This window comes from Didymella exigua (genome assembly GCF_010094145.1).
Source record: "Didymella exigua CBS 183.55 unplaced genomic scaffold M421scaffold_50, whole genome shotgun sequence".
NCBI classification, from domain to species: Eukaryota; Fungi; Ascomycota; class Dothideomycetes; order Pleosporales; family Didymellaceae; genus Didymella; species Didymella exigua.
In genome coordinates this window covers 227410-246714 of record NW_022984824.1, presented here as the reverse complement: position 1 = coordinate 246714, position 19305 = coordinate 227410, and the positions used below count along the sequence as shown (strand labels likewise).

General features: G+C 44.3%; 5 protein-coding genes across 5 annotated transcripts in view; 2 read left to right on the top strand and 3 right to left on the bottom strand.

Moving 5' to 3' along the window:
- Positions 1–9310: 9310 nt before the first annotated feature.
- M421DRAFT_9706 (putative cytochrome P450) lies at positions 9311–12313 on the bottom strand (the record flags this gene model as incomplete). Its single annotated transcript, XM_033598458.1, has 7 exons — positions 9311–9320; positions 10604–10678; positions 10740–10894; positions 10946–11380; positions 11445–11954; positions 12010–12038; positions 12142–12313. The coding sequence occupies 7 exons, from the start codon at positions 12311–12313 to the stop codon at positions 9311–9313; spliced, it is 1386 nt and encodes a 461-aa protein (XP_033443732.1).
- A 543-nt stretch (positions 12314–12856) lies between these two features.
- M421DRAFT_104453 (S-adenosyl-L-methionine-dependent methyltransferase) lies at positions 12857–14288 on the top strand (the record flags this gene model as incomplete). The annotated part of the gene is made up of 10 exons (XM_033587024.1): positions 12857–12886; positions 12940–12980; positions 13032–13117; positions 13166–13208; positions 13254–13320; positions 13377–13417; positions 13473–13503; positions 13555–13733; positions 13782–14201; positions 14252–14288. 10 exons carry the CDS (start codon positions 12857–12859, stop codon positions 14286–14288), a joined length of 975 nt encoding a protein of 324 aa, XP_033443731.1.
- Positions 14289–14319: 31 nt separating this feature from the next.
- On the bottom strand, positions 14320–15947 carry M421DRAFT_326036 (uncharacterized protein). The gene is made up of 4 exons (XM_033589336.1): positions 15693–15947; positions 14991–15643; positions 14846–14939; positions 14320–14784 (listed from the first exon to the last, which is right to left on the bottom strand). Exons 1-4 carry the CDS (start codon positions 15825–15827, stop codon positions 14434–14436), a joined length of 1233 nt encoding a protein of 410 aa, XP_033443730.1. The 5' UTR covers positions 15828–15947; the 3' UTR covers positions 14320–14433.
- Positions 15948–16099: 152 nt separating this feature from the next.
- M421DRAFT_406685 (uncharacterized protein) lies at positions 16100–16410 on the top strand (the record flags this gene model as incomplete). Its single annotated transcript, XM_033590317.1, has 1 exon — positions 16100–16410. One exon carries the CDS (start codon positions 16100–16102, stop codon positions 16319–16321), a length of 222 nt encoding a protein of 73 aa, XP_033443729.1. The 3' UTR covers positions 16322–16410.
- A 2377-nt stretch (positions 16411–18787) lies between these two features.
- M421DRAFT_425844 (uncharacterized protein) overlaps positions 18788–19305 on the bottom strand; it is a 2786-nt gene continuing 2268 nt past the window's right edge. The window contains exon 2 of the mRNA XM_033594210.1: positions 18788–19210. Coding sequence (XP_033443728.1) covers positions 19048–19210 — 163 coding nt within the window. The 3' untranslated portion in view covers positions 18788–19047. The remainder of the gene's footprint in view (positions 19211–19305) is intronic.

Below are 19305 nucleotides of genomic sequence, written 5' to 3'. Positions count from 1 at the left end.
CAACTAACATTGTAACCTGTTTCATCAGTGAGCGCCCCATCTCAGTGAGCGCCCCACGAACACCAGCGAGGCGTACGCGCAGCGACGTAGCTTAGCACCACAACACAAATTTTGTACTCTTGCAACAGTATAGTATTATTTAGAAGCGTTGCTATTATCTATATCCTTAATTTCTACCTTGCAGGTGCAAGAGTTATGCCTAATCTTACTATAACAGCTGCAGCGTTGCCCTGCGCGCACCCTCTTTGCTAGCTCCTTACCCTCCTCACATCTGCCACCCTCCCTTTTAGTAATTAAGTCTAATACCTTACTAACTATTAATATCTTCTCTGCCTATACGTAACATCTCTTACAACTTTTACACTTTATTACTGCTTTAGTAGTAGTATTAAGGCGCACTATCTCTGCGCGCATTAATACTATCTTATAAGCTATCTACTACGCGCCTTTTATTAGCTACTACACCTGCTTATTAAGTAAACTTACTAGAGACCCTTAATAGATTTTTATCCTATTTTAAACTAATGTTAATTGCGCCTCTATTTCTTTAGCGCTGCGTGGTGTTTTTGCCTCCTAAGTGGTGTTGACTTGCTGTGGTGGAGTTTGCGTACGCAGCTGCTGATCCAGCTTTAATAACACAGCCTGTAGATTATGTAGAGACACTCTAGCGCCTTCATACCCTGCGCAAGCATTCTCTCTTGTAAACACCTTCTTAAAAGCTACTTTAAAGGCTAGTAAGAAGGTCTATTTACTACTATAATTAATGCAATTACGTGCTAAGGCTAAGATCTAATTACTATACACGCGCTTTAATGGCGAGAAACAGGCAACGTTAAGAAGCTGCAGGAGGTGCAACGAGTGTAAAGGTATACAGAGGGCAATAATCTTCTTCTCCTTGCAGTGATCCTGGAAATCTATCAAGCAATGGCTCTTGTAGCTGTCAATAATCAGCAGCCTATACGCTCCTACAGGCCTTGCATGCGTATTAAAGTGATTAAGCTAGGCAAGCGCTAGATTGTTGTTTGTCTAGCCTGTTAGGCTTACTTAAATAACCTAATTGCGTAGGAGGTCCTTAGTAAACTAGTTAGAGATAAGAACCTTACTAGCAAAGATAAGGAAGGGTAGGATAACACGCCCTGTTGCGCTAACGCCCTGTATTAACATAGTCTACTTGCAATTACTAGGCTGAAGCTTCTTTGCTTTCCTAGGTTTCTCTATGCCTGTCACAACAAGTTATAAAGATATCTTGTGTAACAACGCTCTACAAACAGTGACCTGATACCACTAGGATACAGTTCTAGCAACTCATGACCATGGCCCTTGTTGCATGGCATAAGCTTACACCAAACTGCCACCAAACCCTCATATATAAGGAGCAAGGAACTGTACATCAGGAAAAGTTTTTCGAAATCCAGCCCAGACTGGCCGTTGTTGACAGTCGTGGCATGGTCGTGCAACGGCCGTTCAACGGCCCCAACAGCCCCAATTTGCGCCTAACAGCCCTAATTTCGCGCTAACATTGCTAACAGCTAAAACACTAAGTGCCTATATTTAATAAACTTAAAATAATGTTACAATGTTATTACATAGCTACCCTTAGTTCTGCTAGTACTAGTATTAAATATTTAAAAATTGCAAAATTTCATGCACAGATAGAGCGAAACTGTAGCTTTAAAATAAGCGAAAAATTATTATTGTAGGCCTACTACAACGCAAGTTATAGAGCGTTAAAGGTTTGTTTGTTGAAGGTTTGTGTTTTGAAGTTGCGACAGCACACCATGGCAGCTGCAGCTGCGCCAGCACACAACACATCAGCTGCAGCTGCAACAGCACACGACGTAGCAGCTGCAACAGCACACAACAAAGCACCTGCTAACAAGCACACACTGCGGAACAGGCAGGCCTAGGCGTAGAATTCTTAGTTTACCTACTATTCTTGAATAATATTCTTGTATTTTCTAACATTTAGGCTGCTAGAGCCCTAGTAAAGAATCTTAACTTAGTGTCTTAGTAAGGAATATTAAGCTTAAAACCTTCTACGCTTAATAACTATTCTATTAATAGTTAGGCCTATAATATTATTTAATAGCTTATTTTAAAGAGGAGATTTAGTAGTATATTAATATAATAAAAGTATAGTTTATTAAGCAGAGCTACTATTATAGCAGGATTAGTAGTTGTTGTGGCCATTGCAGCTGTTAGGACTGTTAGAGCTGTTAGCTCAAAATTAGCTAAACATTGAATGCACATTGAATGACTGTTGTAGGCCTACAAGTCCTACTGTTGCCCACAGTACAATGCCACGATTTCCTGATTTCGACAACGGAAAAACTTTTCCCGATGTAGCATTGTAGAGTAGTTTTTCTGTATAATTTAACGACGCAGGCAAGAAGAGAGATATCCAGAATAGGTGTGAATCTGCTACGAGGCATATAGGAGTGCTAGGATAATAAGAACACCAGGATATATTCTCTACACCTATAGGTCTTGTACAAAAGGATACAGAAAAACTACTCTACAATGCTACAGTTCCTTGCTCCTTATATATAAGGGTTTGGTGGCAGTTTGGTGTGAGCTTATGCCATGCGACAAGGGCCACAGCACACAACGTAGCAGCTGCAACAGCACACAGCACAGCACCTGCTAACGTACACACACACACACACACACACACACAGCAGCAGCGCAACAGCAGCTGGCAGTTCAGGCAGGTCTGGGCATAAAATTCTTGGTTTACCTACTAACGTACTGCACAAGCGAGTGACCGGCACAAGCGAGTGACCGGGTTTTGCCAAGACCACACCAAACTTCACTCTGCCTATTATACCTTAACAAAATAACATAAAGAGTCTGTTAAATAAAGCAGACATACAGCTTGCTCTCTAGGCTATCTAATAAGACGCGAATCTTACTGTGCTACGCGCTGCAGCTATCTATAAGGTGTTAGAAAGCACCCTACGACAACGACGCAACAGAAAGCTCTCTTGACGCGATTGCAAGCCCAACATGATAAGGATAACTAGTACTAAAGAGGAGGTAATTGTCCAGCATATATTAAAGCTAGACAAGCGAGGATACTCGCCCCAGCTTGCTAATGTGGAGGATATGGCCAATTCTCTGCTTGCTGAGCGCCACCAGCCCCACGTTAGCAAGAACTAGGCTGCTAACTTTGTTAAACGTTAGCTAGAGCTTAAAGTTAAATTTAATTGTAAGTATAACTATAAGAGAGCTCTATGTAAGGACCCTAAGGTAATTAGGGACTAGTTCTAACTAGTAGAGAATACTAAAGCTAAGTATAGTATATAAGATAAAGACACCTACAACTTTAACAAGTCTAGCTTTATAATAGGCGTTATATTAACAGGAGCTGTTGTCACAGGCTCTGAGCGTTGAGGGAGACCAAAGGCAGTGCAGCAGGGCGACCAAGAGTGAAGTAGCATTATCTAAGGCATCTGCGCGAAGGGCTGGTCTATCCCACCCTTTATTATCTTCTCTAGCAAGCACCACCTCTCTGCCTGGTATAAGGAGCCTAGTATACCTAACAACTAGGTTCTTAATGTCTCTAACAATAGCTAGACTAATAACAAGCTTAGAGTTAAGTAGTTAAAGCACTTTAATAAGCACATAAAGGCGCGCACTGTTGGCAGCTATTGGCTGCTCATTCTGGACGGCCACGAGAGCCACAACTCAGTCGAATTCCACTAGTACTGCGAGGAACACAAGATTATTACCCTGTGTATGCCTCCACACTTGTCGCACCTACTGCAGCCACTTAACGTGGGCTGTTTTTCTCTGTTGAAGAAGGCCTATGGCCGCCAAGCTGAGCGGCTGATGCGTAGCAAGATCACGCGTATTACTAAACTTGAGTTCTTGCTATGCTTCAAAGCGGCTTTTGACGCCTCAATTACAGAGAGTAATATCTAGGGAGGATTTAGAGGTGCTGCCCTAGTCCTATTTAACCTAGAAGCTGTAATATTAAAGCTTAAAGTACAACTGCGCACGCTAACGCCACCTACTGTAGACAATAGTACGTAGGAGTCTAAAACACTAAGCAATACGCTAGAATTTAGGTCTTAATTAAAGCTAATTTAAGAGAGGATTTAGAGACACGCTAATAGCTTACCAATGTCTATAGTTAACGCTCTTAATTAGCTCACTAAAGGCGCAGAGCTAATGGCGCATTTACTAGTTTTAGTGCGCAACTAGGTCGCTGACCTACAGGCAGCCAATAAGGCTGCTACACGTCGTAAATTACACAAAAGGAAGCAATTACAGTAAGAGGGGACTCTAACCTTTGCTAAGGGAGTGCAGCTAACTACTCTAAAGGAGTTTAAGGCCTGTAGTTATAGGAAGAAGGCAAAGAAGAGGTTGCGTGTTAATAGGAGCACTTAGTCTTTAAGGCGCTGTGGCACATGTAGCAAGACAGGGCACAACGCGCGAACATGTAGTAAAGATGCGCAGAGTACTATAGACTAGTTCTATATACTATATAGTATAATATATTGTTGTTGTGTGCTGTAATGTTGCAAAGTAGGTACAGTGTTGGTGTAGTCTTGGCAAAACCCGGTCACTCGCTTGTGCCGGTCACTCGCTTGTGGAGTACGTTATTCTTGAATAATATTCTTGTATTTTCTAATGTTAAGGCTGCTAGAGCCCTAGCAAAGAATCTTAACTTAATGTCTTAGCAAGGAATATTAAGCTTAAAACCTTCTACGCTTAATAACTATTCTATTACTAGGCCTAACGTAGATTATCACCGAGCCAGCCATATCACCAAACCAGCCACTTTCTCTTAGCACAACCACCTTTTACCCTAACACAACATGCCTTAATAATAACAACTTTAGAATACTACTAGAGAAGGCAGAGTTATCCTTGCTATCTAGGCCTTCTATGCTAGCTAATTTCGCAGTATCTACAGCACTGCTAGAGCGTTAAATATACCTTATTAGTACGTCTCTAATTACCTTTGTAATATTATGTTTTAACTAGACATACACACTACTTGCTAGAAACGTACTATACTAGAGGAGCAGACAATTGTCTAGTATATACTTAAGCTTAATTTGTGAGGATTTGCGCCCTAGCTATGTAAGGTAGTAGATATAGCTAATAAGATACTTAGTGTGCGTAGTAAAGAGCCTGTTAGTAAACTATAGGCTAGCAGGCTTATAATACGTTTAGACAAGCCTAAAATAGCCTCTAATTAAGCTAAGAATAGACAGAGGATACTACAGGAAGATCCTAAGATAATTAGCACGTAGTTTAAGCTAGTAGAGGATACTTAAGTTAAGTATAGTGTTTGTAATAATAACATGTATAACTTAAATAAAACTAGGTTCTAGATAGGTGTTGCTTTGTCTTTAAAGGTTGTAACAGGCTTAGAGAGACGTGCTTAGCTAGAGCTTGTTTAGCTAGGTAATTGCGAGTAGGCTATTGTTAGCTAGAGCATCTGCGCTGCTAGGTATATAACCCTACCTTTTATTATCTACAAAGGACGCGTCTATATCTCTTCCTAGTATAAGGAGACAGATATACCCTATAATTAGAAGCTCTTAGTCTCTAAGAATAGTTAGGTAAATAAAACACTTAGCCTTAAGTAGTTAAAGCACTCTAACATATATATAAAGATGTGTTAGGTAGATATATATAGGTTGCTTATCTTTAACAGCTATAAGAGCTATCTTAAGTAGGAGTGTAAGGACTATTACCTAGAGAACTAAATCCTTACTCTCTACCTACTACCTTACTTATTGCACATCCTCTAGCTACTTAATATAGTCTATTTCTTACTATTAAAGTGTAAGTACTCCTAATATATTTAATACTTAGTATGCTAATATATCTTCTATTTTAATAAGGTAGGCTTCCTACTAGCCTTTAGGGATGTGTTCCTTAATATATTTATAAAGGTTAACTACTAAAAGGCCTTTAAGGTATTAGGGCTTATTCCTACTAATATATAGGTAGTGTTAGATTGCCTTAAAGTGCAGCTGCATACCCTAATAGCAGTACCTCTACCTAAAACACTGTGGCAATCTAAGATGCTAAGTAATACACACAAGTTTAGGTCTTAATCTAAGCTTATAAGTAACTCCTTCTAATAATTACTAAGTGTAGTATAAGAGGGGTTCTTAAAGCTTGTAAAAGGGGCTAAAGAGATGCTGCATAAAAACATCCTTATTAAGGCCTATGTGCAAGAGCTTAAAGAGCAATTAGTAGTAATAACTAAGAAAAAATTGCGTAAGAGAAAGCAGATTTAACATGGTGGCACACTTAAGTATGGCCCAGCAGCATCGCAGGTAGCTGCTGAGGCGTGTGTAGCAGCTTAGCTATCTAAGAAGACTTAGGGTGGAGGTAGTTAACTAGGAGCTTAGTTAAATGTTTAGCGCTGTAGGAACTGCAGCAAGACTAGACATAACACACAAACGTGCTAGGAGGGTGCAGAAATATCTTCTAAATCTAATTTAAGTATATAGTATGCTAGGTTACTATTTTATAGTAAGTAGTTATAGTTGCAATAATATGTGTTAGTTGTGCTAAGAGAAAATGGCTAGTTTAGTGATATATCTAGCTTGGTAATAATCTACGTTATATTAATATAATAAAAGTATATTTTATTAAGCAGAGCTACTATTGTAGCAGGACTAGGAGTTGTTGTGGCCATTGCAGCTGTTAAGACTGTTAGAGCTGTTAGCTTTAAATTAGCTAGACATTGAATGCATATTAATTAATTGTTGTAGGCCTACAAGTCCTACTGTTGCCCATAGTACAATGCTACAATTTGCCAATTTCGACTAACGTGTTTTACAAGCGAGCGCCGCGTACAAGCGAGCGCCGCACCCCACCAAACTTGTGCACCTCTCTCATCTCAACGTACAATGGCCCAACGCAGCGCTGCTCTATCAGCTTCAAATGAAGCAGACGTTCAGCTTGCTATCTTATCTATTAATTCTTACTCGATACAGAGCAATCGCAGTGCTGCTATTATCTATAGCGTACCTGAACAAACAATCCGCCGCCGACGCGCTGGCAAGCCTGCCTGACGTGATTGCCAGCCCAACTCAAAGAAGCTTACTCTGCGTGAAGAGGAGGTGATTATCAGCTATATAATCGATCTAGATTAACGTGGTTTTGCGCCTACGTACGCAGCTGTACGTGATATGGCTGATAAGCTGCTGGCTGCGCGCGGTGCAGGTCAGGTTGGCGTCCACTGGCCACGCAACTTTGTCAAGCGTACAGACAGTCCCACGACGCGTTTCAATCGAGCGTACGATAGACAGAGAGCCCTGTGTGAGGATCCAGCTCTAATCAGAAGCTAGTTTAAGCTTATAGAGGAGACAAAGGCTAAGTACAGTATCTGCGATAATAACGTCTACAACTTTAATAAGGCTAGCTTTATAATAGGCAAGATCACGACTTAGCTCGTCGTGACAGGGTTAGAGAGGAGAGGCAGGCCAAAGGCTATCCAGCCAGGCAATTGTGAGTAGGTGACGTTGATTGCTGCAATTAACGCAGCTAGCTAGTTAGTCCCACCATTCCTTATCTTTGCTAGCAAGTACTACCTCTCTGCCTAGTACAAGGAGGATATCCCACGCAACTAGGTAATTACAGTTAGTAAAAACAGCTAGACAAATAATAAGCTAGGAGTTAAGTAGCTAAAGCACTTTAACGCTTACACAAAGGCTTGTGTAGTAGGAGCACATCGCCTGCTTATTCTTAATAGCTATAAGAGCTACCACTCTCTTAACTTCCAAGAGCTCTGCAAGGAGAACAATATCTATACACTCTGTATGCCGCCTTACTTATCCTACCTACTACAGCCTCTTAACGTTGGCTGCTTCTCGCCGTTAAAGCGCGCGTATAGCCATGAGGTTGAGAGCCTGATCTGCCACTATATTAACCATATCACTAAGCTTGAGTTTCTGCCAGCGTTTAAGGCAGCGTTTAAGGCAGCGTTCAATCAATCATTCACCTCAGCCAATATCTGCTCAGCCTTTCGAGGCGCTGGCCTTGTGCCTCTCCAGCCAGATGCCGTGCTATCAAAACTTGACGTGCAGCTGCTGCGTACACCTACTCCAGCTGCTCTGCCAGAGGCTCTCTGGGAGGCTCGTATACCGAGCAATATACGTGAGCTTGATGCTCAATCAACGTTAATACGTGATCGCGTGCGGCGGCATAAGAGCTCCTCGCCTGCCTCAATTATTGAGGCGATTAACCAACTCAAGAAGGGCGCTGAGGTAATGATGCTCTCAGCTGAGCTAATGCGCGATTGGATTACCAGCCTTGAGAAGGCTAATGAGGCAGCGTTAGCGCGTAAACAGCGTAAGAAAAAGCATATACAGCAGCGTGGGGTCTTAACAAAGGGAGCTAGAGAGGATCTACTCGCTTAACGTGAGGCTGATCAGCAGATTGCTCGTGAAGAGCGTTAAGGAGGTGAGCAATTAGGCCTTAGCCGCCAGGCTCTGGCACGCTGCAAGAGGTGCAGAGAGACTGGCCATAACTCACGTACGTATAAAAAGGATACCTAGAGTACTACTTAGTCTACTCTATAATTACCTATATATTATATTATCACGTTGTTGAGTTGCAGGGCTTTGAGGTGCGCAAGTTTGGTAGGGTGCGGCGCTCGCTTGTACGCGGCGCTCGCTTGTAAAACACGTTATGGAAAAACTTTTCCCGATATAGCTGGACAGCCTTTGGCTGACCTTGTTGTTCTAAAGCTGTAACAACTGCTCCTTAGGAGATCTAGCCTATCATGAAGCCTGTCCTATTGAAGTTGTACGTGTCTTTATCCTAGATGCCATACTTGGCTTTAGTGTTGGCTACTAGGCTAAACTAGCCCTGTAGAACCTTAGGATCCTTACAGAGGGCTCTCTTGTAGTTGTACTTGCGATTATATTTAACTATAAACTCTAGGTGCTGCTTAACAAACGTACTAGGCTAGTTTGCGCTAATAGAGCTTAGATTGCGCTCAGCGCGCAAAGAATTGGCTATAATAGCTACATCTAAGAGCTGAGGGGAAATTCCTTACGCTCCTAGCTTAAGAATATATTCAACAATTACCTTCTCCTTGTTATTGTCTAGCTTCTGCGAGTTGGCCATAGAATTGGCGCGTGAAGGTTGTCCTGCGCGTCGCTTGCTTAGTGTAGCTTGAGGAACCCTGTAGATAGCTGCAGCTAGGCTGGCGGATGGGTAGGGTATGCTTTTTTACGTTTTGGCTTATAGCTTCTTAACTAGCAGAGATACGCTTACATAATCTATTATTTAATAGAAGCGCCTAGTATTGCGCCTTCTAATAAAAAAAGAATTAGCTAATTCTGCCTAGTATTAGCTAAGTTATTAACACTACCTAGCAAAGTATACCTATTAATAGGTATGCTTGCTAGGTACCCCCCCTTTTTTAACATTTTCTAGCCTCTAGCTTGTGCAGTTTAATAGTTATAACAAAACCTTCTACTATAAAAATGTAGAGGTAGTTTTTCTCTTTCTTTTCAGCCCTAGTTTGCTAGAATCTATGTATTATTGATAAGGTTTTGGGGGGTACCCACGAAGGACGTTGGAGTATACCCATTCCGCCAGCCTAGCTGCAGCGCGTCGCTGAGAGAGTGTCGCGTCTTGTTTAAGAGCCTGGAGCGCAAGCTGTGTCTAAGCTTCCTTTAACACGTCTAAATGGTGTTGTTGTAAAGACATTAGTGTAGGAAGGGTGGTTTGGTGGGGGCTTGGCAAAAGTGATTCTCTTGCCCATTGATTCTTTCGCCCGTGGGGTACGTTAAAGTTTCTTATACAAAGCTACTGATATTTGGTGGCGGTGCGGCTGCTGCGTGTGGTGATAGTTGGGCGTGGTGGAGGAGGCGTTGCAGGCTTTGGATGACTACGGGCACCCACACCTTGACGCGCAGGCTTCTGTTTGACTGTAAAAGCTTTTGAAGCTGTACAATTGCCTCTTTGGGATAATCTAAGAGCTTTCGCAGCGTCGCAAGCCTCTTTATTCTTGCATCTTTGCTCTTTGCGCGCATCAATGCCTGCGCGTTCCTCAGCACGCTCATGATCACGCACCTCTTTTGCCTTTGCAGCCGCTACACGCTTTTCTTCTGCAATCTTCTTAGTCTAGAGCTTGTTGGCAGCAGCTATGTCCTTCATCTCTGCTTTTTTTAAATCATCTGCTTGCTTCTCTTGTTCTGTAATAGCCATACAAGCGCGCGCCTCCCGGAAGGCTTGAGGAGACCACATTATTGCTCCACCATGATACTCCTAGTGCTGCTGTAAATCCATTTGCCCTACAGGCTGATTCTGACGCTTCTTCTTCTGGTATAGCTTCTTAAGTATGCCATTCAGCTCGTTGTTGAGCAGCTCTACCTAGGTTGAGAGATGGTGGATAGTTTGACCCAGCTTCCGCGCGCCTGCACGTTACACCCTTTAGAATGATAGGGCGAGCGCGAAGATGCTATAACGCTGCTGAGGCCTCTACTGGCTGCATATTGACTTGCAAATGCTTTCCGTAGAAGAACGGCAAGAACGTATCGCGAAATGGTAAGTTGCCGGGCCTGTTCAATATCTGGGTTATTAAGGCTCGAATCTCAAAGGCAAAGTGCAAACTTACATCGGACGGTGCAGCGAGAGGTCAAACTTGCGGATGGTATGGGCGAATGCGAGACGGAGTTCAGCCCATGCAAGACTACATATCGCGCTTCTGTTAGTGTTTGGTCTTCACATAAAGACAAACAAATGTCACTGACTTGATACCCAGGCACATGCGCGGGCCGCGCGAGAACGCCACAAGCCAATTGTCTAGCTCTGCGGAGTCCAGCCAACGTTCAGGGTCGAAGATATTCGGTTTCGGGAAGATCAACGTGTTGTAGTGAACAAACGTACTGCCGCAGGAAACAATTGTCTGACATGATAAGTGACCTGCGCAATCTGTATGAGCGAGGAACTGGAATACCTCTGCCGGTATAGCAATGCCATTGATGGTCGCGCCTGACAGCGGCACTACGCGAAGCAGACCAGACACTACGCCCGATGACATTCGCAGAGATTCTTTGATGACGGCGTTCAGATATGGCAAGCTTTCGAGATCGCGCAACTTTGGCTCCTTGGAAAGTGTTGGCCAAGCGGTCGACAACTCCTTCTTCAGAGTCTGTAGAACCTCCGGTCGTTGCAACAGGTGATGGGTTCCCACCATAAGTGTGTTTCCAACGGTATCTGCGCCACCGAACATAAGTGCTTGAGCTTCCTCGTAAAGACTGCCTGAAGAAGGAACGGTCTTGTCGCGAAATGCTGTAGGATCCATGAGACGGTGATAGATAGTTAAATTGTGAGGGAGCTGGTTCAGCTTCTCAGGGTCGTCTGTCAGATCATTGATCTGCTGCTTTAGAAGCTTCGCGCGTGTTAGCAGACGTTTGATCAGCCCTGCCGTCGATCGCATTGTTCAATATACATACCTGCTGCAGATCAACGAGACCGGCGGTGGCAGGACTTATGATCCTGGACAGCTTAGGAGGACAAGACATTATCATGTTCTTGTACCATTCAGCGTACTTGAAGCGGATGAAGACAGGCAATGAGGCATCCATGGCCACCACAATTGGCGCTGCGAATTCAGGCGCGTCGACTGCGTGAATCGGCTTACCAAAACAGAAGGTGCAAATGATATCCATGCTTAGGCACCGATAGGCGTAGTATAAATCTGCGCTCTTCGAAGCCTGACTTTGCCTCGTAAAGGCTGCACACAATGCTTTTGTCTGCTCGGTCACCAAGGTCTCTGCGCTAGCGATTGCCGTCTGCGAGAAAGAACGGTTGAGCACATCCTTGCGCACTTTTGACTCGCCATACGTGAGGAAGCCGAAGCTCGACCTATCTTCGCCGAAGCTTTTATATAATCGTGCTTCCTTGTCCCAGCGATTTTTGCTGTTGTAGATGTCGTTGTAGGCATGGGGATTGGCAAAATGGAGCTACACAGATCCTGTCAGCGTAAATGCTAGAAGCCAGCCACGAAAGCAGCCGCACCTCATTTGGGCCAACACGGATGACATCGCCTGTCAAAAATCAGTGGTTATGTTCATGTCGGACGTCAGACCATCTTGCCGTATCGTGCGTGCAGATCGACAAGCTCGTGACAGAAGGACCGGTTTGCTATACACTCCACGTAAGCCTTCCAGTACGTGCTCGTTGCTGCAAGCGGTGGTCCTGGGAATTTGGCTAGAGGGTGGAAGTAGATGTTATAGATGACCGTGTACACCGCGTATGCGGTAGCAGTTGCGAGCACTGCTGGCAGCAGGAGGCTTAAAGCTCCAGTTTCAAGGCTCTGCATCGTATCTAAGACAAGTTGTGACGCCGCAGAGGTGGAAAGATCGTGCAGCAAGTAGATTATCCTATGGTGATGAGCTAATAATCAGCCGACATGATGCCTAGCTAATACTGTACCGTACTTGACACATTTGTCGTGCCCCGCCCGCATGCTGCAAACGCACACAGTCACATGAGGTGCGCAAGACGTTCAATCACTCGTATCTCCAAGCTCACATCTTTGTGCTTTCGTAAACGTGGAAAATTCGTCCAACGGCATCGTTCGCATTGGCGGGAAGCCACTCCCGTGCCGCAGCTACGTCAGCGGGCGCACGAAGGATTGGTTGACAGGTGCATATTCATTTTGCTCCCTGCTGCGATCAGCCAATTGTGGGCTTTGCTGACTGTGGGACGCATGCACACGGCGGCAGAAGTTGGAAAGGGCGAGGGTGGGGCCCCTGTGGAATTGCGAGCCGTGCCGTTTCCTCCCACTATAGCTAATACAATAATTGACAGCCGGCCTTCCGCGGATTTCCTGTAACGCAACATCATCCCCTTTCTTTTCACAATGGCTGATCCTGAGGTTCAGATTGCAATCGTGAGCATGAGTCTGATTGTTGTGGGCTACTCATTCACTAAAAGCAACTGCAGGATTTAGACACTGATTCTGCATACAATGACGACGACGCGTCGTGAGTTGTACGGAAGCTGACTCGCCGGGTGTAGACTGACCAGGCTTGAAGCGAAACTACTTCTTTGAAGTCCGCTATTCTTAGCTACAAGTACCGCAATGGTCGAAGGTATCATGCATACAAAGAAGGCTCTTATTGTACGTTGCGCTTGTTCACCAACAGGCGCCGCGGCTAACACATGTAAGGGGGTCCAAACGATGAAGAGCAAGCTGATCAGCTGGATATCTTGTATGCGTCCTTTTCCGTTGGGCCGTTGGTGTGCTGATCGTGTAGTCATCACATCTGCTCACTTGTGCTGGATGGCGAGCTGAACCTCGCACCGACACCGAGCAATCCTATGGTATGTGGTACGATTCGCAGCGTTTAAACTTTGGTTAATCATTGTTTTATATGCAGCGTGTACTGGATTTAGGCACGGGTACTGGCATTTGGGCGATGTCTGCGTCCTTCTCCACTTGCATTCGAGGCGCAGTAGTGCTAACAAATAGGCAGTGACTTCGCGGATAAGTATCCATCTGCCGAGGTGTGTGCCACATACGACGAAGTGTCACAGCGCCCGCTCTAACAAGAACAGGTTCTTGGAACGGATCTCAGCCCCACGCAACCTTCTTTGATCCCTCCGAACCTCCACTTCGAGGTCGATGATTTCACTGAGCCATGGGTGTTCCGCAAAGATAGCTTTGATTTCATCCATGCGCGGTCGCTGTACGGCTGCGTGGCGGACTGGCCAGCCTTTTACAAAGAGGTGTTGACGTACGTTCACAAACGGAATGAGTACGCGAACCAGTCTGACTAGTTCAGCCATCTCCAACCCGGAGCGTACTTTGAACAAGTCGAGATGAGTGTTGAACCAAAATCTGATGACGGCACCGTGGAGCCGGGGTCAATCTTTGACCAGTGGGGCAAAACCTCACTTCTACTAGGAGACAAGTTTGGAAAAACTCTGCGCGTTCTCGATGAATCAAAAGGTAACATGGAAGCCGCTGGCTTCGTCGATGTCGTAGAACATCGGTGGAAGTTGCCAATCGGCGGCTGGCCAGCTGACAAACGGTTCAAAGAGATTGGGCAATACAACAGGATACACTGGGATCAGGGCATTGAGGGATGGTGCATATTTCTGCTGACAACGGTGCTGCATTGGAGCGTGGAGGAGGTGCAGATCTATCTTGCGAAAATGCGGACGGCTTTGAAAGATCGAAAAATCCATGCGTACCAGGAAATGTAGGTATCCTTTTCTAGCTGCGACTTTCGCATGCTAATTCGGATTCCAGAACATTGGTGTACGGCAGGAGGCCTGGACAGCCTTGAAGCTGGCCCAGATTATGCTGAAGCACGAACATCACACGATTTGGAAGAAAAGAGCTCGAAGGAAGACACACACAGACATTGAGTGGCGACGGAAACTGCGAACTGAGGATCCCTGGGCAGCCTGAAGATCGTATTGCAGAAACAGCTAACCGTTCAATGGAGTGCCACCCCAGGACATGCGTGTTGTTTGCGCAAGTGGAGGTATCTGTAGCATCTTCGACTCTGCCGGTTGAGTATCAATATAAGAAGACTTTCTGTCCATATTCCCAATAGCCACCAGGCCCTCGGTGCTCTTGTTACTCTTCAGAGACACAGTTCTTTCCATGCCTAGCTCAAGGACATCTGAGTGTGCATCTTCGTAACGTGACTCAGAAATCACTATGACTTCTTTCGTGACCGTGATCTGGCTCCAGGCAGCCTTGACTGCAGGCCAGAAGATTGGTATCGAGGCACACATGATGGCGAAGTCAACTTCCAGACATGAAAAGATAAGGACCTGCACAAACTCAGTACTGTTTAGAAGCTATGGGAAAGTAGTTGGGGATTTTATGACTCACCCCAGGTAGCCAGTATGTGTAGTCGTACATCAAAACGTCACGATTGTTGTATTTGAGACCACTCCAAAGACGTAGAATGGCCATCAATACGACGCTTGGGCGAGTCAGTTGCATAATTTAGCCCGACGTGCTTCAAGCGACTCACAGAAATCCCACAGCAAACAGCCCAGTAAGTGCCAGAAACTGCTTCCTCATCAAATTCGGTCGAAAGTACTCAGTGAGTGGCACGAGGAAGATTATGAAGTCGAGAGACATGTTGGAGCCGGCAAAAGCGAGCATTGTCGATCTTGCTTCCGTGTTCGTGCGGTATCCAAAGGCGTAGCATTTGGCCGGGGGATCCATTTGTTTGTCCCAAAAGCCTCTGACGGGGAAGCAGGGAAACCATGCCAGGAACTGGAAAGCGCTGCCCCAAAAAGCGACAACCACCGTGAGTATGATCGTGACGTGACGACGATACCCATGACTCCAGAGCCGAAGATATTGGGCAAGCAGTGAAAGCTTGATGCAAACGGTCGTCGTGGTGTACGCGGCATTTGCCACGTAGAACCACTTCATTGTCGTGGGTAGTGTGTCGAGAATCCAGATCAGATGCTGGCCGATGCCATTCTTTAGGCCTAATACATATTGTAAGTCCTGTAATTGTTGCAGCCAGTCAGAGACCTTACTTCCGAGAAAAGTAGACTGCGCGACCACGTTGAACACGGCTGCAAGAGTGACGAAGGCGTCATCCCAGCCTGGCTGACGGATAACTTTCACCCGGGTATAGAGCCTAGTGCACAATGCAACGAGGCTAAGTAACTGTCTTGTCAGTATATTATCTCGTCGTAAGAGAATCTGTCGAGTGTACCAGGAAGGGGACAGACACTCCGACTGCAACTTCGAGATGGTTTGCCAGCGGGAGTGGTTCATTGGGATCTGGCGGATTCCGCATCATCTCAATGATGATGGGCAGAAAATCGTTTACCGCAGTGTTTTGGGCCATTTTCACCTATCCACCGTGGCCACCAAAATGTTAGAAATTCACAAGTTGTTGAAGTAGATATCCCATTATTTATGCAGCCCGACAATGGTTCATCGTATTAACTCGGTAAACAAATGCAAATGTTAGAGTTTAGTCGAAGTTCTTCCACTCGGCCAAAGTTTCAATTTTTTGATCCAGCGACGGAGTGAGCCACTCATGCTGGTCGGCGGCAGCTCCGAATGAGCAACTACTGGCTCCGTGCACAAGCACCCTGATCAGCAGTTTGGTGGCTGATGCTACGGGCGAATACACACTTGGTGCGACGCCTACTGGAGTTTGGTACCGTGTCCGTGCACCCAAGGCACGGAGTCACCCAATGCACGGGGATCGCGATTAACACTCCATTTTCAACGTGCAACAACTCAACAACCATTGCACCTATTGATAATGCGCTTGCAGCAATTCGAGCGCTGAAACCAGGAGAAAAACTTGTGTATCAAGAGATAGCTGATTAATATGGTGTTGATTGCTAAACGTTGTCGCGCGCGCATCGACTCAGTCAGGTCCCCTAACGCGTCGCTAACCAGAACCAACAGGAACTCAGCAACCAACAGGAATCAGATCTAGTCAATTAACGTACCTCACGGGCGAGCCGGTCAACGGGCGAGCTGGTCACTTTTGCCAAGCCCCCACCAAACTTCACCCTGTTATGGCCCAAAACACCACACTTTGGCGCTGCACAGCTAGATAAGTCTACTTAGTAATCTATGCTTAGCATTACTGCATATGCAAGCAAGATTACATAGGTGCATGCGTAATTGTACACGTCAGCATCTACAAAGTAGGCTACTCTATCTGTAAGCAGAGTATCTAGAACATTCTCTAGTTACTAAAAATAGAGAACAACACATCTTAAGAAGGAGAGGAGATGTATGCTTAGTAAGCATAGCACTATACCTAAGAGGGAAATACGCTAAAGAAAGATTATAAGAACAAAGTCTTATAAGTTTACACAGAGACAGAGACCTAAGAGGAACTGTAATCATTAGCTGTAATATCTCCTTACGTTGAAATTTAGTGTTATACTCTAACGTATACGGTAACGTACTCCACGGGCGAGTCGCCCACACAGGCGAGTCGCCCACTTTTGCCAAGCCCCCACTAAACCTCACCCTATTATTGCCCAAAACACCACAAACAGGCGCTGTACAAGGCAAGACAAGCTGTAATATTACTTAGAGACTACTTCTATATTATTCTTGCACGTTCGCGCGTTATGTCTACATCGGGAAAAGTTTTTCGAAATCCAGCCCAGACTGGCTGTTGCTAACAGTTGTGGCATAGTCATGCAACAGCTGTTTAACAGCCCCAACAGCCCTAATTTGCGCCTAACAGCCCTAATTTCGCGCTAATGTTGCTAACAGCTAAAATACTAAGTGCCTATATTTAATAAACTTAAAATAATGTTGCAATGTTGTTGTATAGCTACCCTTAGTTCTGCTAGTACTAGTATTAAATATTTAAAAATTGCGAAATTTTATGCACAGATAGAGCGAAATTGTAGCTTTAAAATAAGTAAAAAATTATTATTGTAGGCCTACTACAACGTAAGTTATAGAGCGTTGAAGGTTTGTTTGTTGAAGGTTTGTGTTTTGAAGTTGCGACAGCACACCATGGCAGCTGCAGCTGCGCCAGCACACAACACATCAGCTGCAGCTGCAACAGCACACGACGTAGCAGCTGCAACAGCACACAACAAAGCACCTGCTGACAAGTACACTGCAGAACAGGCAGGCCTAGGCGTAGAATTCTTAGTTTACCTACTATTCTTGAATAATATTCTTGTATTTTCTAACATTTAGGCTGCTAGAGCCCTAGCAAAGAATCTTAACTTAGTGTCTTAGCAAGGAACATTAAGCTTAAAACCTTCTACGCTTAATAACTATTCTATTAATAGGCCTATAATGTTATTTAATAGCTTATTTTAAAGAGGAGACTTTATAGTATATTAATATAATAAAAGTATAGTTTATTAAGCAGAGCTACTATTGTAGCAGGATTAGGAGTTGTTGTGGCTATTGCAGCTGTTAGGACTGTTAGAGCTATTAGCTTAAAATTGGCTAAACATTGAATGCACATTAAATAACTGTTGTAGGCCTACAAGTCCTACTGTTGCCCACAGTACACTGCCACGATTTCCTGATTTCGACAACGGAAAAACTTTTCCCAATGTAGAGAGTCTTGTGCAGTGATCTAGCTATCATCAGCCCCTAGTTCAACCTTGTGCGCAACGTCAAAGCTAAATATAGCATCTAGGACTAAGATACCTACAACTTTAACAAGACTAGCTTCTAGATAGGTGTTAGAGGGTCTGTCAAGGTGGTGACAGCGTCTAAGAGGCATCTTAAGCCACTTAGAGTCTAGCCTAGCAACTGTAAATAGGCAACGTTGATTGCTGCAATTAATGCTATAGGGTGGGTTATCCTGCCCTTTATCATCTTCAAAGCAAAGAACTATAACTAAGCCTAGTATCACAACCTAAAGGATTAGCGTATTAGTGTTAGCAAGAATGGCTGGACAATAAATAAACTAGGCCTAGAGTGGCTGAAGCACTTCATCCAGCATACAACAGCCTAGACAGTGGGTAGCCACTAGCTGCTAATTATTGATGGCCATGAGAGCTACAAGTCGCTTGCCTTCTAGGATCTGTGTAAGGAGAATAAAATTATTACTCTCTATATGCCTCCTTACACCTCCTATATCCTACAGCTAATTAATGTGGGCTGTTTTGCCCTATTAAAATAAGCATATAAGACAGAAATTAATGTCTTAGTAAATAGCTATATTACTTATATTAATAAGAAAGTATTCTTAGCTACCTTTAATTAGGTGTTTAATAAGGCGTTTTTATCTAATAATATCTAATTAAGCTTCTAAGTAACAGGCTTAGTTCTAGACAACCTAGAGGTAGTGCTATTAAAGCTTGAAGTGAAGCCTCGTACGCTAACACCACCTTTACTAGGGCCTACTACCTAGCAACCTAGAACACTAAGCAACGCTGCTGAAATATTGGCTTAATTAACGCTGATATCTGACTAGATTAGGCAGCACTATAGTTTATCTCTAGCTTTAATTATTAAGATAGTGTAGCAGTTTAAAAAGGGAGCTGATATGATGGTGCATTCCTAGGTGCTTATAGCGGCTAAGATAGTTAAGCTTTAAGCAGCAAATAAAGCTGCTTCTAAGTGTAAAGCATGTAAAAGGAAGTAGATCTAGTATAGAGGAACCCTATCACAGTAAGAGGCAGAGGAAATAATAGCTGCATAAGAGGTGGTGGTGCAGGCAGAGGCAGAGAGGCGTGAGTAGGCTGGCGGATGGGTAGGGTATGCTTTTTTACGTTTTGGCTTATAGCTTCTTAACTAGCAGAGATACGCTTACATAATCTATTATTCAATAGAAGCGCCTAGTATTGCGCCTTCTAATAAAAAAAGAATTAGCT